Genomic DNA, 15,365 nt, shown 5'->3' with positions numbered 1-15,365 from the left:
TATAATACATCCTTCGCAAGTCCGTCCTGCACCTGCGTATCACCTTCCCTGCTCCCATTACGATGCAAACACACAGCTCCTATCCTGCCAATGCACCTATGAGTTATATCCTCTTCACTGCTTTGTCCCACCCCCCTCATGCCCAACGTAACATCCCAATGCTGCATCTAGTAGCCCTACCCTTTTCCTGCACACTCCAGTGCTAGAATCCTCCCCTACCCCTACCCTGATATCTCTCACCCTCCACCTCCACCTCTTCCTCACCCCCAGTTCCCCTGCCCAGATAGTGTTCACATTAGACACACACACAGTCGGCCCTCAGACCCAGTTATCAACTTCTAAAGAATGAATATGCACGAAATCAGAAATATTCCTAGCATTCTTTTTCATTGCACCTGTCTGCGATACATTGCTTCCTCTGTGTGGTGAGTAGCAATGTATCTTTTGCTATTATTGTTTTTTTATTGTTATATTTTTTCATATTTCTTTTCTTTATTCTTTTTCATCTAGTTTTTCTCTTCTCCCCCATCTCTTTGCCTTTCCACCATCTTGCTTTGAGTTTGTAGTTGTACTGTTCATTTCAGTTCTCATTTCTCTTGGTCTGGTACAGTTCTTGCCTCGTCCTTGCTGCAGGTGGGTCTCTCTCATTCTGAGCTCTGCCTCTCATTTCTAACCTTTCTCAACCTATCACTGTTTCCTCCTCAAGGGAGGAGGCAATAGTTAAAAAAGGTGGGAATAGTTGTTCACTCTTAAATGTTTCTGTCAGCAGTGTTCTGGAAATAAGCAGTGCCCAGGGCTTGTAACACTTTGTAGTGCTGTAGTTTCCTCAAGTCAGTTTTCTTTGTGACAGAATAAATTATACTGTACAGTCATTAGATTAAAAGCAGGTTGTATCTGCTGCAGTGTCTGTGATTCTTTCCAAAACATTTGATGCTGTTTCCCCTGCAATGCATGAAGCAGCATGTGATTTGCTAGTGTGTAGAAACAAATAAAAGTGCAAGTGTGTGGACACAATTGTGAATGAAACAAAACTGGAAGAAACAGAATCCTTTAGATTTGTATATATTACTGTGGAGAATGAGATGAAATGGCAACAGTATGTTAACACTAAGCTCACACATATTCAGTGTGAAAAAACTACCGCAGTACATTGACAAGCAGTTTCTGTGTAAGTATACCATAATAAAACTATGGAAAATCCAGGCTGGAATGCAACAATATTATGAGAAGGAAAATTGCTACTCACCATACAGCGGAGATGCTGAGTCCTCAGATAGGCACAACAAAAAGACTCTCACAATTATACTTTTTGGCCATTAATGCCTTGGGTGTGGTCGTGTAATGACAGCTGTGTAGTGCTGGGATGGGAACAGGGAAGGGGCTGCGTGGATGAGGACAGTGACTAATGAAGGTTGAAGCCAGGAGGGTTACGGGAATGTAGGTTGTGTTGCAGGGAAAGCTGCCACCTGCGCAATTCAGAAAAGCTGGTGTTGATGGGAAGGATCCATATGGCACAGGCTGTGAAGCAGTCATTGAGATGAGGGATGTCATGTTTGGCAGCATATTCAGCGACAGGGTGGTCCACTTGTTTCTGGCCACAGTTTGTCAGTGGCCATTCATGCGGACAGACAGGTTGTTGGTTGTCATGCCTACATAGACTGCAGCACAGTGGTTGCAGCTTGGCTTGTAGACCACATGACAGGTTTCACAGGGAGCCCTGCCTGTGATGGGATAGGTTATGTTAGTGACCTGACTGCAGTCAGTGGTGGTGATGGGAGGATGTATGGGACAGTTATTACATCTAGGTCTGTTACAGGGGTATGAGCAATGAGGTAAGGGACTGGGAGCAGGGGTTGTGTAAGGGTGGACAAGTATATTGTGTAGGTTTGATGGACAGGGAATACCACTGTGGGAGGGGTGGAAAGGATAATGGGCAGGACATTTTTCATTTCAGGGTACAACAAGAGGTAATTGAAATCGTGGTGGAGAATGTAGTTCAGTTGCTCCAGTCCTGGGTGGTACTGAGTTACGAGGGAAATGCTCCTCTGTGGCTGGACGGTGGGACTTTGGGAGGTGGTGGAAGATTGGAAAGATAAGGCAACGGATGATTTGTTTTTGTACATTTTCACATCAATATGTGTGTGTGGTTTCAGTTGCCTGAGACTGCATTCATTTGTGTGAGTTGTATTAGCGTGTGTGTGTGTGTGTGTGTGTGTGTGTGTGTGTGTGTGTGTGTGTGTGTGTGTGTGTGTGTCTATTGTTGACGAAGGCCTTAATGGCCGAAAGCTATAACTGTGATATTCTTTTTGTTGTGCCTTGCTGCGATTCAGCATCTTGGCTGTATGGTGAGTGGCAACTTTCCTTCTCATAATTTTGTAAGTGTACCATAATATCTTTAAACCACACTTGATTCCTTCTCATAACATTGTAAGTATAGCATAATATCTTTAAACCGCACTTGAAAACAAAGTAACAGTGTGATCATCAGTGAAAGTGTTCATTTTGGGAAAAAGAAGTGTTGATTGGTGACTCCATGGAGTGTTCTGTGCACCACGACCAGATAATGGATACAATTGGAAGGAGACCCAGCATTGGTCGTATTTTTTTTGTTTTATTATCCGCAAAATCGATTTTCGGTCACTTAGTGACCATCCTGAGTGCTGTAATATACAATTAAAATTGGTAGGCACTGGTATCAACAAGCTTAGAGTGATCACATAAACCAGTGCCTACCAGTTTTAATTGTATATTACAGCACTGAGGATGGTCACTAAGTGACCGAAAATCGATTTTGCGGATAATAAAACAAAAAAATACGATCAATGCTGTGTCTCCTTCCAATTGCAAAAAGAAGTGTAGTTGAAATTGTATAAAGAAGAAAGACTACCTGAATTTTGCAGAAATATCTTCAAAATGCTTTGCATCTTAACCTTCACCTTTGTGTACATTAAAATACAGTAATATCACTCACAAGAGACAAGTTATAGTGGAAAGAAATTCAAGCATCCACATTCATAACACTTGGAATAAGGACCAGTCATAAAGCTCAAATTCTGTTACTAATGATAGTTTTAGCAAGTAAAATCAACATTGCAGCTATTACTGAATTTGTGACACTGAATATATTGTGTTCTTGACATGTCCTCTGCTCCACATACTTTTGCTGATCACAATGTAGTACTACATGATCAAATAAAAATCAAATTGAGTAACAAGTTCTACTCTAATGTTCAGGTTGGTACTGAGTGTTCAAATATGAAAGTCTTCAGTAATTTAATTATTAACAAATAGTTATAGTGGCACCAACAAGAAACAGATGAACTCACCTGAATATGACCGGCAGCTGCCAGTTGAAATACGATGCATTGTAATATGACCGACAGCAAGCCCAAAACCTTTTTTGAATATCCAGTTCACCAGGGTAATTTTAAAATACACATCAATATGTCTGCTGAATTTAAAATCTTATATGGAAAAATGTGATAGGTAGGCATCTGCTGAATTTAAAATCTTATACTGGAAAATGTGATAGATATGCATAGATACGATGTAAAAGTAAGATAGACCCCTACCTGCTTGTTGAAGAATACTGTTTATTGTCTTCTGTGGAATCTGCCAAAGTGTATTGATGTATTTTAACTCTACAAGTAGGTTACAGTATCTGCTTGTCACTGCATTTTGGAGAAGTTGAAGTTATCAGATGATATTTGTTGACTCAATATGCCAATTAAGTTTTTATGAATGCTGTGATTTCCGTATCTTCTTCTTGACATAGCACTAATATACCATTGAAATTTAGAATTATTAGATTGACCAAGTAGAGCTTCTCAAGTGAAGACCTTCTTCTGGCCAGGTTGTGGAATATCCCCCCCCCCCCCCCCACACCCTTCTTCCTTCCTTCCTTTCTTTCAGTCATTCTTTATTTATTTATTTTTGTTTGTAGGTACTGAAGAAAACACTATCATTTATCCACTGATAGAATTAAGATTTCTCAATGAAATTTTATTTCTATGGAATCATGGTGATACTAAACTTACTTCTACACTTTGATTCACAATCATTATGTCAACAAAATGCATAGCATTACTTGGCATCAGGATTGCTGATATCTTAGGGATGAAAGTCGAAGATGCACTCACTGTCTCAATTAATTCTAAATTTGAACATCTCGTATTCCATTTTATGCTTGTTCATTTCGTGCTGTGCATAACTCTAAAACTAATGTACACCTCCAGATGTGGAAGTGGCTTATTTTAGCTCTCCACAATTGTGCCTTTGGAAGTAGGTGAGAAATTGTTCATAATTATTACACATTGTTAATTGCTACACATCTTATCTCTCATGTGAGATAAATAAGATAGTTGCCCTCATTTTGAAAGTCGGTTTAACATCGCAGTGCTTTTATAGGAACAGTCTGGTCTGAAGCAGAATCCCTTTGCCTTCCTCCCATCTTCAGGCTGACTGACCCTTCCAGATAGTGGCACCTTCAGTTCAGTGTGGACCTGTACTGCTGTGGAGCTTGGCATTATCCACATTAATAAATAATTGCAGAGGTGAAAGATGTGTAAGAAACAGGGGGAAAAAATTCTTACGTGATTGGGGATTGTATGCCAGGCTTTTGAATTTTAAGTGTAGCGTATACCCACTGAGTCATATAGTCAGACTGCTTGCATCTAACTAAGCACAACATATTGCACGATTACAAACACAACAAAGTTCTCATAAAAACGCTGCTCTTTTTGGCTCTTGACATGTATCTGAATACTTACTGTGTGTGTCCAGTTCCACTACTGTATCAGATGAGTGCCTCCTCAGTTTTATCGTAACATCCTGTAACAATCACAGACGTACCTGTTGAGGGCACGCTAGCCACTAATTCTGCATCTGTCAGCCAACTCTGCTTTATTCAAATGGGAGTCTGCTGTGGTAAGTCTCTGAGCTGCTTGTCGCTCCTACAGTAATACTGTAGATGAACGGGGGGAGTACACTAGTCTGAAACTCTGGCTTACTGGCAAGTTAATAGATCTACTAACCACCTCTAATTTATTCTGTTACGTATCTGTTAAACATTTCATGAGATTGTGTGGAACCTGTCTTTTCATCAACTTCTTGTTTTAGGTCGTAACAATCAGGAAGTACAAAAAGGTATAATACCTAATAAGGCACGGGCTGAAGAGCTTGCCACAGCACAGTTTAACGCTACAAAGAAAGAACTGACCGCATCAGAGAGCAGAGGTAGTTTCTTCCGGAGGCGTCGAGGCAGTCATCGTAGGTCTAAATCTCTCGGAAGAGTAAGTATTCTGTACTGATATAAAATGATACTGAAGCCCTGTAGAATTTTATCCAGTAGAAATTTGTGCATAATTATCATAGATACTAGTCCTTACAACTGGTTAATGACAATCTTTCACTGATGCAGAATATTCCAGCGGAGAGTGTTCCTTTAATTCACTTAAGCATATGCTTAGCACCTCACACAGTATCTGCCAGTGCCAGTTCTATGAGTTACTAAATCTTATCATTGTTTTATCACAAAAAAAGCATTTGTGCAGATTCTAAAAGACCATTAAATGGAAACTATAGTAGACTTGTGATATACAGTGTGAAATTAATAGAATGGTTGGAAGAAACAGACTCACCGGAGAGGTGATTAGAGGTTTAGATATTTTTTAACGATACAGATGTGTACAAAAATAAAACATTTCCAGCATATTAGAAAATGCAGATTATACATACACAGAAAAAGGGATATTTATTCAACAACAGTGCTTAAGTTCTCAGTAAATGGTATTAGGAGTGAAGAAAACAAAAGAAGGTGAAATCTTGACTGGAATGAGGCAGCTACTGAAGGATAGGTGAAAGTTTCAAGCACATGTGACAAAAACGAGATGGAGTATAACAAATTTGGCAATCGTTTTGGAATATCAATATGGGATGCCCACATAGGCATATAAATAAGATTGAAAACACTGCAAAGCTTTCAGATGATGTGCTATTTCACACACACACACACACACACACACACACACACACACACACACATTGCAGCTCAACTGGGGTGATGGGTTGTGTTGTATGAAGTTTGTGACGAGTGATAAGAGGCAGGGAGGGGATGGAAGGGTGGCTGTGGTGGGAGGGAGAGGTCATAGTAGTGTGGCACTGGGAGTTGGTGCACAGTGATGTGGAAGCATGGACTGCACGATGGAGCAGGGGAGGAGGGAGGTCGCAGAGAGGTGCATGTCAACTGAGCATGGGACACAGGAGTAGGGGTGGGGGTGGATGAGGGGCAGGAGCACGGGTTAGTTTAGATTGAGGGCTGTTGGAATGCAGGATTGTAAGATGTGTACTAAGGATGATTCCCATCTGTATAGCTTGGAAAAGCTGGTATTGGGTGAGGGAGGAAAGTTTTGAAGCAGCCACTCCTGTTGACCAAGTGTTTGAAAGAGTTTTTGGCCATCAGTGGTCAGGTGTGCTCTTGGGCCCAGTTTGTGCACACAGGTGGTTGGGCGTTGTGCCTGTGTGAAAATCTGTGTGAGATTTAACGGCAGAGCTGTTACACAGTGTGACCACTTTTGAGGGTGGTCTTGCTCCTGATGGGATAGAGTACGAATGTGACAGGACTGGAATAGGGTGTACTGAGTGGGTTAATAGGACAGGTCTCACACCCAGACCTTCCACAGGGGTATGGCCCGTGTGGCAAGCGGGTGCAGATTAAGACTGGGGTGTTTCACAAATTCAGTTGATAGCAGAGTGGCAAGGATTGTTCCAGCTCTGGAAAACAATGTGGCTAGCTTGTTTCAGTCTAGGATGATACTGGGTAATTGGGGGTGGGGGAGGGGGGAAGAGGCAGAGGAAGTGGTCTTTTCCAGCCATTTCGTGGGGATCTGTGTACGCTTCAAGAAGGTCTTTACCATGTAGGTGAAGGGAGTGTTCATCACAACAGATGTATCATCTGTGTGTACCCAGCCTGCTAGGGGAAGCAATGGCAGCTATCGAAATCGAGGTATTCTCTGTGGTTAGGGGTCCCAGTATAGGTAGAAATATTTACAGAAGCATTGGAAATGTGGTTTTCGGTTTCCAGAAATATTGCACACTCCACTGAGTATGAACAGATGAAGCAGATAAGGGAGAGGGTGCTGTGGCTGTGGTAGGATAAGGATAGGGTGTCTCGGTTCACGTCCAATCCGTGAGGATATCATCGATAAATCTGAACAGGATGAGGGTTTTGGGATCTTGGGTGTCTAGGAAGGGTTCTTCCAAATGGACTATAAACAGGTCAGCTTAGGAATGTTCCATGCAGATACCCATATCTGTGGCCCAGGTTTGTTTGTATATTGTCCAATACAACAAATGGCAGTTAATGGGTGAGGATGTAGTTCGTCAGGTACCTTAGGTATAAGGTGATAGATGTATAGTAAGATCAGAAAACTTTTTAAAGACTACCAGATTCAATTAGTCCTAAAACGTAAGGGAAAAACATATAATGGCAATCTCTAAACAGTCTTTTCAATGCTTTTCAGCAAAATTTTAAAGCAGAAAATTTCAGAGGACTCGTGAATGATTTGGTACACTTGTATGAGCAGGTACAGTGTGACATACCGCTAAAAATACGATTTGAGCTATCACACTGGATTTCTTCCCACCAAATTATGGTGACCACTTTCAGAAGCATATTTCACCAATGGAATAAAGTTATAAAGAGAAACAGCATGCTGTTGAGTGATTGATGCTGGACGTTTTTATGTCCTAGCAGCCTAGTACCAGAGACAGGAAGAAAACAGTTGCTCTTGGAGTATTAGCATTTGTTTTCATATTTTCTTGAAAGATACAATACCAGAGAAGGAAAGTTGCTACTCACCATATAACGGAGATGCTGAGTGCGATAGGCACAACAAAAAGATTCACACAATTAAAGCTTTTGGCCATTAAGGCCTTCGTCAGCAGTAGACACACACACACACACACACACACACACACACACACACACACACACACACGCAAATGCAACTTGCACACACGTCGGCAGTCTCAGAGAGCTGGAGGCTGGGGCGGGGAGGGAGAGGGGTAGTATGGTGGGAGTGGCGGATAGTGGAGTGTTGCAATTTAGATGGAGGGTAGGAGAGAAAGTGCAGAGGGGGGAGGGGGTCTCTGCCTCCTCCTTACCCCCACCCAGTCACCTCTCCCATCGTGCACTGGTGCTGCTGCTCGCAGTGTGGTTTCAGCTCTCTGAGACTGCAGACGTGTGTGCAAGTTGCGTTTGTGTGAGTGTGTGTGTGTATGTGTGTCTACTGCTGACAAAGGCCTTGATGGCCGAAAGCTTTAATTGTGTGAATCTTTTTGTTGTGACTATCATGACTCAGCATCTCTGTTATATGGTGAGTAGCAGCTTTCCCTCTCTGGTATTGTTACATTCCATCCTAGATTTTCCATTGTTTGATTTCTTGAAAGATAAATAATATAAATGTCATTATCTCAGAAATGAGAGGTAATCAGCACATTTAATATTTATTGTTGTGTTCTATGAAAAACAAAAGAAATCATATTCTTCTGGTACCGCGCGCCGCAGAATTTGAATCCGTGCCAGACGTCATGGACGTCAAAGACCCATATAGGTCTCTGCACCATCGCACCTCCTGGCCCGCTTTTACTGTGAGGGTGCCACAGTGAAACACGTGGTCCCAGCGGCCAATAGTGGCGCCCCCAATAGCATACTTAAACGTCTGCCTCGCGCTCAGCCAGCAGTCTAACATCGCGTGCGTCTCAGGACATATCGCCTCAGACAGCGTATTGAATTTCGTGTTACTGTTCCAGTGGATGCGGTTGTCTTGTTTGGTTCATTACTCTGTTGTCTGTTCTTGTTGTGTCGTAAGGTCCTCCAATGGTCGTGTCCGTCCTCTCCAGTTGTGTTGTCGTTCGCGGGCCACTCCGCGGGTCCCGCTGCATTTCCATCACTACTACCCCGCGACCGTTCCAGTTGCTGTTTCAACAATTCTCTTGAGTATAACTTTCCAAAAGCTGTTGAGCAATATAATTGAAGATAAGACAAGTGCTTAAAATTTTTCTTGGCCGCAGTTTACAGTCTTGTGAAACTTTTTGGTGTCAGCTTTGATTACTAAAATTATTTATTGATAAAATGCATTATTGCACCTTTGGCCATTTATTCATTTTCAAGGCAAACAATGCAAAATTTTTGTGCTTCCACTTGTGATAAAATTTTAAAATATCAGACATGTACATATGTCATCATTATATCTGTAGTCTGAATATGTAAGTTACCATTGTTTTGGATGAAAAACAAAAGTTTTTCTAATTGTGTCTCACGTGAAAATCCCCTCCCCCCCTGCCCCCTCCCCCTCCTGTGCCTCATCTAATTTTTGCCGCCAGTCACCAGATGCATATGTCTGTGGTACAATTTTATGGTCTTCTCACTAGTATTGTTCATTTAATGGTTTAATGAGAGGAAACTAGATGTCATGAGAGGCAGAACTGCCACTATGAAAGGAAGTGAGGGGTACTGTTCTGTCAGTAGAGCAGCAGTAACAGGATAACGGTTCAGTTGGGCGAGCTCGGTGACTTCGAACGTGGTCTAGTCGTCGGATGTCACCTGAATACCAGCTTCACCGGAGACACTTTGGACCCCTCTGAAGCTGCCCAAGTTGACTGTTTGTGATAAAGGAACAACCACAGCTATAACAAGGACAGGCAGACCTTGTGTACTGACAAGCAGTGTGGAAGGTGGTTGTAAAAAATTGCACGAAATCAGCAGAAGAAATCAATCATGAGATTCTAAGTGCTACCAAAACCCCAGTTAGCACAATAACAGTGAGTAGAAAGTGAAAAAGAATGGGATACAATTATTAAGCAGGTCCTCGTAAGCCATACATTTCTGTTGTCTATACTAAGTGATGTTTGAGGTGAGTGTAAAGCGTGATTTGGCTTAATGAATCATGTTCTACACTTTGATAATCGAATGGAAGGGTTTGGATTTGGGTTTGGGTTTGGTGAGTGCCTGGAGATCATATGTAGTGTAACAGTGAAGTATGGAGGTAGTACGGTATGAGGTTGTTTATCACTGATGGGATGTGATCTCCTTATTGTGCTTCAGAAAACGCTAAATGCGAAAGGATATGGACATGTTTTACACTGCTATGTACTGTGTACAGAAGAAGAAAAGTTCACAGACAGTCGTTGAATCAGCATGACAGTGCATCCATTATAAAGCAGCAATGATCTGTGGACAACACCATTCCTGAAATGGACTGCCCAAAGTCCTGACCTGAACCGAGGGAACACCTTTGGGACGAATTAGGCCGTCAGCTCAGTTGGACATCAGCTCAGATGCGGACCACAGCACCGACATGACAACCTTCTGCGGTTTGGGTTCTTGAGAAACAGTGGGCTGCCATTCCTCCGTAGACATTCATGTACCTCATTGACACTATCCGCAGCAGAGGATGAGCCATCGTAAAGGAAAAGTGTGTGCACATACTGTGTTAATATCCACTAATAATTGTCAGGATACTTTTGATAAGATATTATAATTCTCATATATTTATCTCTTTTGCTAAGTTATTTTATTCACTGAATAGTAAGTAGAGATGGTGAGTTGTTGAAAAGCACATAAACAAGACTGAAAACTTTGCTAACTTTTGAGGGACAGACAGCATGAGGTGTAAGAAAATGGAGTCACTTGGCGATATAAATTTGTTATAGTGGAAAATTCACCACATCTTTCCATTACCACATTAATTTATTTTATTGATCGTCAAATTGAACTATCTTTTTATTTTATTTTTGTGCATCTAGTTCCATAGGACCAAATTGAGGAGCAAATCTCCAAGGTCATGGAACGTGTTTAGTTCCTCACAGTGATATTCCCACTGGTGAGAGGGAATGCTGTGGTGTGATCCCAGGAGTAGGGCAGAGAGAGTCAGTGTTGATGGTAATTGAGAAGACAGCCTCCCTCTAAATCCTTTACTTGGTGTAAGTTTCACACATCTGTGGTAAGCATTCATGCTGCAGTGATATGCAGGTTTCATATACTGAACCAAGAAATCACTCAAAGACTGGAGCAAAAATATACTTTAAACTAAGCTATTGATAGATAATTCACAAGCCACTAACAGTGCGTGGCATAAGATATCTTATACCAGTATTAATGATTTTGTATTACATCCCAACCACATGCTGGGCAATGGAGTAATGTCTGTCTATATGCCTCTATAGACATTATCTCTCATATCATATTCTCATCATCTCAGTGTAAAATATACCAGAGCGTCATAGCCTTTCTCAATAATAGTTCTCTAAATTTACCCAACAACATTTTGCCACAACATCATTGCCTTTCTTCCAAAAATTCCCATTTATGTTCCCTTAGCTTTTCTGATACGCTTTGATATGAGCTATACTGACCTGTTCTCATCCTAGAAGCAGGTTTCTGAACTCGTTTAATGTCTGCTGTTGTTCATAGTTAACGAGGATTCTAAAGATTGGGGAAATACTTTATATCTTTGTACTAGTGTTTATATGTGATTTCCTTTACAAGGTCACTACACTTTTCTGGGTCTCTTCCAGCAAGCCTTAGTTTCCCATTAATTTTGCTTATTACAGACTCTCTCTGTTTGTCATATTTCTTACTGCTTTTTAGTAATGCCTTAAATTGCTGAACTGGCAGGCCTCCGGTGTTAACCACTAACCTTTTGGCTGGATACTACTGGGTTCTTTTTCTTTGTTATGAGCAGTTTATTGAATTATTGCCATTACACCAAAAAAGTGAAAATCATCAGTGAACAATCTGATAACGCTCTTGACCCTCTCTGATAAATCATTTGTATATATTGACAACAGCAGAGATCCTTAGGACATGCCTGATATTACTATCATTTCTGTTCAAAATTTGCCAGCCAGTATAACGCATAATTTCATCAGTCCAATCACACATATCTGTGAAGATACTCTGTATGGTGCTCTCTTGGTTATTAGACAACAGTGTAGTACAGTATGAAGTGGATGATAGAGTCTACTTGTCCACCTGCTTCTGCTTGAAAGATAATTCATCTTTCCGAAATGTTCCAAGTGTCACACTTTTCCTACTCTCTCCGTATTGCAGCTATCTATAAGTTCCCAGAATACCATCATTTTTGTTTCTGGAACTTTTCTGTGCGGGCCGGGGTGGCTGAGCGGTTCTAGGCGCTAAAGTCTGGAACCGCGCGACCGCTACAGTTGCAGGTTCTAATCCTGCCTCGGGCATGGATGTGTGTGATGTCCTTAGGTTGGTTAGGTTTAAGTAGTTCTAAGTTCTAGGGGACTGATGACCTCAGAAGTTAAGTCCCATAGTGCTCAGAGCCATTTGAACTTTTCTACAAATGATGTGGTAGTTAACAACAAATAGTGTGTGATTCTCATCCCCACATATATTGTCAGGTTTGCTGTAGTAATTGCTTTATCTGACACTTGCATTCCTACTGAGGTGTTGGAGATTTGCTCTTAAAAGAATCTGTTCATGTTACACATGCTCTGACTGCCCAATGGGTGTCTCTGGTGTATAGTTTAATTTAATTTATTATCATCCATTTTATTATATTATGATACAGGAATTGTATATAGAAAGAAAGAGAGAGAGAGAGAGAGAGAGAGAGAGAGAGAGAGAGAGAGAGCAATTTATATTTCTAACAATTAAAAGCAATAACATTATTTTTTAATTATACTTCACATATTTGCACAAATTTGTTAGCGTCCTTATACATATAGGTTAAATAACAATAGTTTGTAGGCATAAATCAAATGATAAAACCTATCTGTTTCGATGACAAAGGAATTCATCAACACTTCAGTCACTTTTACATAACAATAGTTTCTCTAATCCTTTTTTTCAGTTTGTGTAAGTTTTTCAGTATTTGATTTATTTAGGCAAGGCATTGCACATTAATTTTGGAAGATACATCACACTATTTTGGTACAGAGCTTTTGAATGAATGACTCTGTTTCACAGTTATGTATTTCATTTTGTTGAGTAGAGAATTCTTGATGTGACTTAAGAAAACATATAAATTCGTAAATGAATAAACCAAGGTGGGTCAAAATTTTTAATTCATTAAGAGTTCTCTACACGACTCTCTGTGGCCAACACCCATGAGTATTTGAATGGATTTCCCCCAGAATATAATATCATACCTTATAAGGCTATGTATGTAAAAGTAGTAGGCACATAATACTGTTTTAAAATTGCAGTATTCTTTAAGTTTTCTTTATCTATAACAGTATTTAGTAACTCTTTTATTCAATAATTCAACTTGGTTTTCCCATCTTAAATCGTCGGCCAGTCATACACCTAAAATTTTTGTGAAAGATGTTTGTTCTATTACACAGTTCCCTGTCTCTACTTACATGTCCTTTTTTATTTTGTTCCTTATGTCCCTAAAATTCATCTTGTGTGTGTGTGTGTGTGTGTGTGTGTGTGTGTGTGTGTGTGTGTGTGTAAGTAAGTAAGTAAACAGTTGTGTGTGAACCATTTTGCTGCCTCATTTGTTGTTGCAGTTATTTTTTCTTGTAAATTGGCTTCACTCTGTCCTTTGATAAAAAGGGTTATACCAGCTGCAAAAAGGACTGATTCAGAGCTTGATAGGTTGTTTTGTGAGTCAATATAAACCAAGAAAAACAGGGAGCATAACGCAAAACCTTGAGGTACACCACAGTTAACTTTCTTGTATCTTGAGTAATATTTTCTGCTATTATGAGTTATTTCAACACTTTTATAACTGTCAAACAGATATGATTTAAAGCAGTTATACGCTTTTACATGGACACCATACTGATACAGCTTTCCTAGCAATATGTCATGGTTAATGAGACAAAATATCTGAGATAGATCTAAAAATATTCTGCAGTTTTGTTCATCATTGTCTACTGTAATTAAAACCAGTTCTAGGGAATGATACACAGCTGTATTGGTAGACATATTTTTTCTCAAACCATTCCATGCATTGGCAAGAATTTTACATTTGTTCAGGAAACTCATCTATCTCTTATAGTTTATGTACAATCTCTTTTATAAAGTGGCTTTTTTATTCATTTTTTAATTGCAGAAGGGAATTTACCAGTTATAAAGGATATATTAATAATATCAGCTACTGCAGTCCTCCTTATTGTGTGCAACTTTATGAGTCTCTGCTGTGTAGTGTAGATCAAGAAATCGACAGTCGAGTTCATCATGAAAATAACAGACTTTCTGGTTTAGACCCTCCACTGAGTTCTGGGCTCCAATCAGATCTTAGAATGGTGCTGCAAATCACCAACTTTTCTAGGACCTCACAAGTGAGGCCAGCTGTTGTCACCACTCACCAGAAAGAAGTGTTGGTGCTAGTTCGAGTAAGTGACTGTGATTGCACTTCAGGTGGCCTGTCCTACCCAGCAGACAATTCTTCCAGGTATTCACAGCTAGTGCATCTCCTCCATGTAGCTCTATTTCCTTAAAAGGGGCCCTGATGCATCTAATATTCAAGCTACGTAGCAGCATCTTCTTTTGCCTCTGTGAGAACCCAGATGTCAGCAGAGCAGAAGAGGTGAGATCTGCAAGTTCTGCCCATTTGTTAATGTGATACAGTGTCTTCGTTAGAAGTATGAGGCTCAGCATTAAACCTTGCGAAACAGCTTCAGATCTGGACAAGACCTATCAGCTGCCATTGGCTGTCCACTCAGTGTCAGATTGGCCTCATCTGTCAGCAGCAGGAGTAGCTCACCAGATCCACCTCATGCACACAATAGGAGACTAGATTATCCTACCTCTACATCATCCAGCACAGTTTGCTGTGATGATACAAAACCATCTGACTCCTTCATCATGACACCACAATAGGCACAATGGCTAGCCCTATCGATGTGAACTTAGCTCTCTCAGAGCCAAATAAGTAGAGGAATTAGTTAAAAACTACAGAATACTTGCCTAAAAAACTAAACTTCATGCAGTACATAAACATTGAGCGTTCCACCTGAAGCAGTTGCTAGTACTTCATTACCTGTACACACATCTGTTGATTATCTTCCTATGATGATGCACTGAGACCACTGCATCATTAAATTTACAGAACAAATTGTTCCCCTTAAGAGCCCTCCTCCTTCTTTTTGAACGAAAGGCCACAATTTAAAAACTGATGCATTCAAGCACTTTTGCAGTAACTAATTGTATTTTTATATATAAAAACAAAGATGAGGTGACTTACCGAACAAAAGCGCTGGCAGGTCGATAGATACACAAACAAACACAAACATACACACAAAATTCAAGCTTTCGCAACAAACTGTTGCCTCATCAGGAAAGAGGGAAGGAGAGGGGAAGACGAAAGGAAGTGGGTTTTAAGGGAGAG

At 40.5% G+C, this 15,365-nt stretch overlaps 1 protein-coding gene across 2 annotated transcripts in view; it reads left to right on the top strand.

Moving 5' to 3' along the window:
• Nucleotides 1-15,365, top strand: part of LOC124784850 (tight junction protein ZO-1) — a 484,431-nt gene that overhangs the window by 237,238 nt on the left and 231,828 nt on the right. For both annotated transcript variants that reach the window (XM_047254134.1, XM_047254133.1), the window contains exon 10: nucleotides 5,119-5,291. In XM_047254134.1, coding sequence (XP_047110090.1) covers nucleotides 5,119-5,291 — 173 coding nt within the window. The remainder of the gene's footprint in view (nucleotides 1-5,118; nucleotides 5,292-15,365) is intronic.

This window comes from Schistocerca piceifrons, chromosome 1, assembly GCF_021461385.2.
Source record: "Schistocerca piceifrons isolate TAMUIC-IGC-003096 chromosome 1, iqSchPice1.1, whole genome shotgun sequence".
Classification (NCBI taxonomy): domain Eukaryota; kingdom Metazoa; phylum Arthropoda; class Insecta; order Orthoptera; family Acrididae; genus Schistocerca; species Schistocerca piceifrons.
Note: the sequence above shows the minus strand (reverse complement) of the source record. Positions and strands in the feature narration are given on the sequence as shown.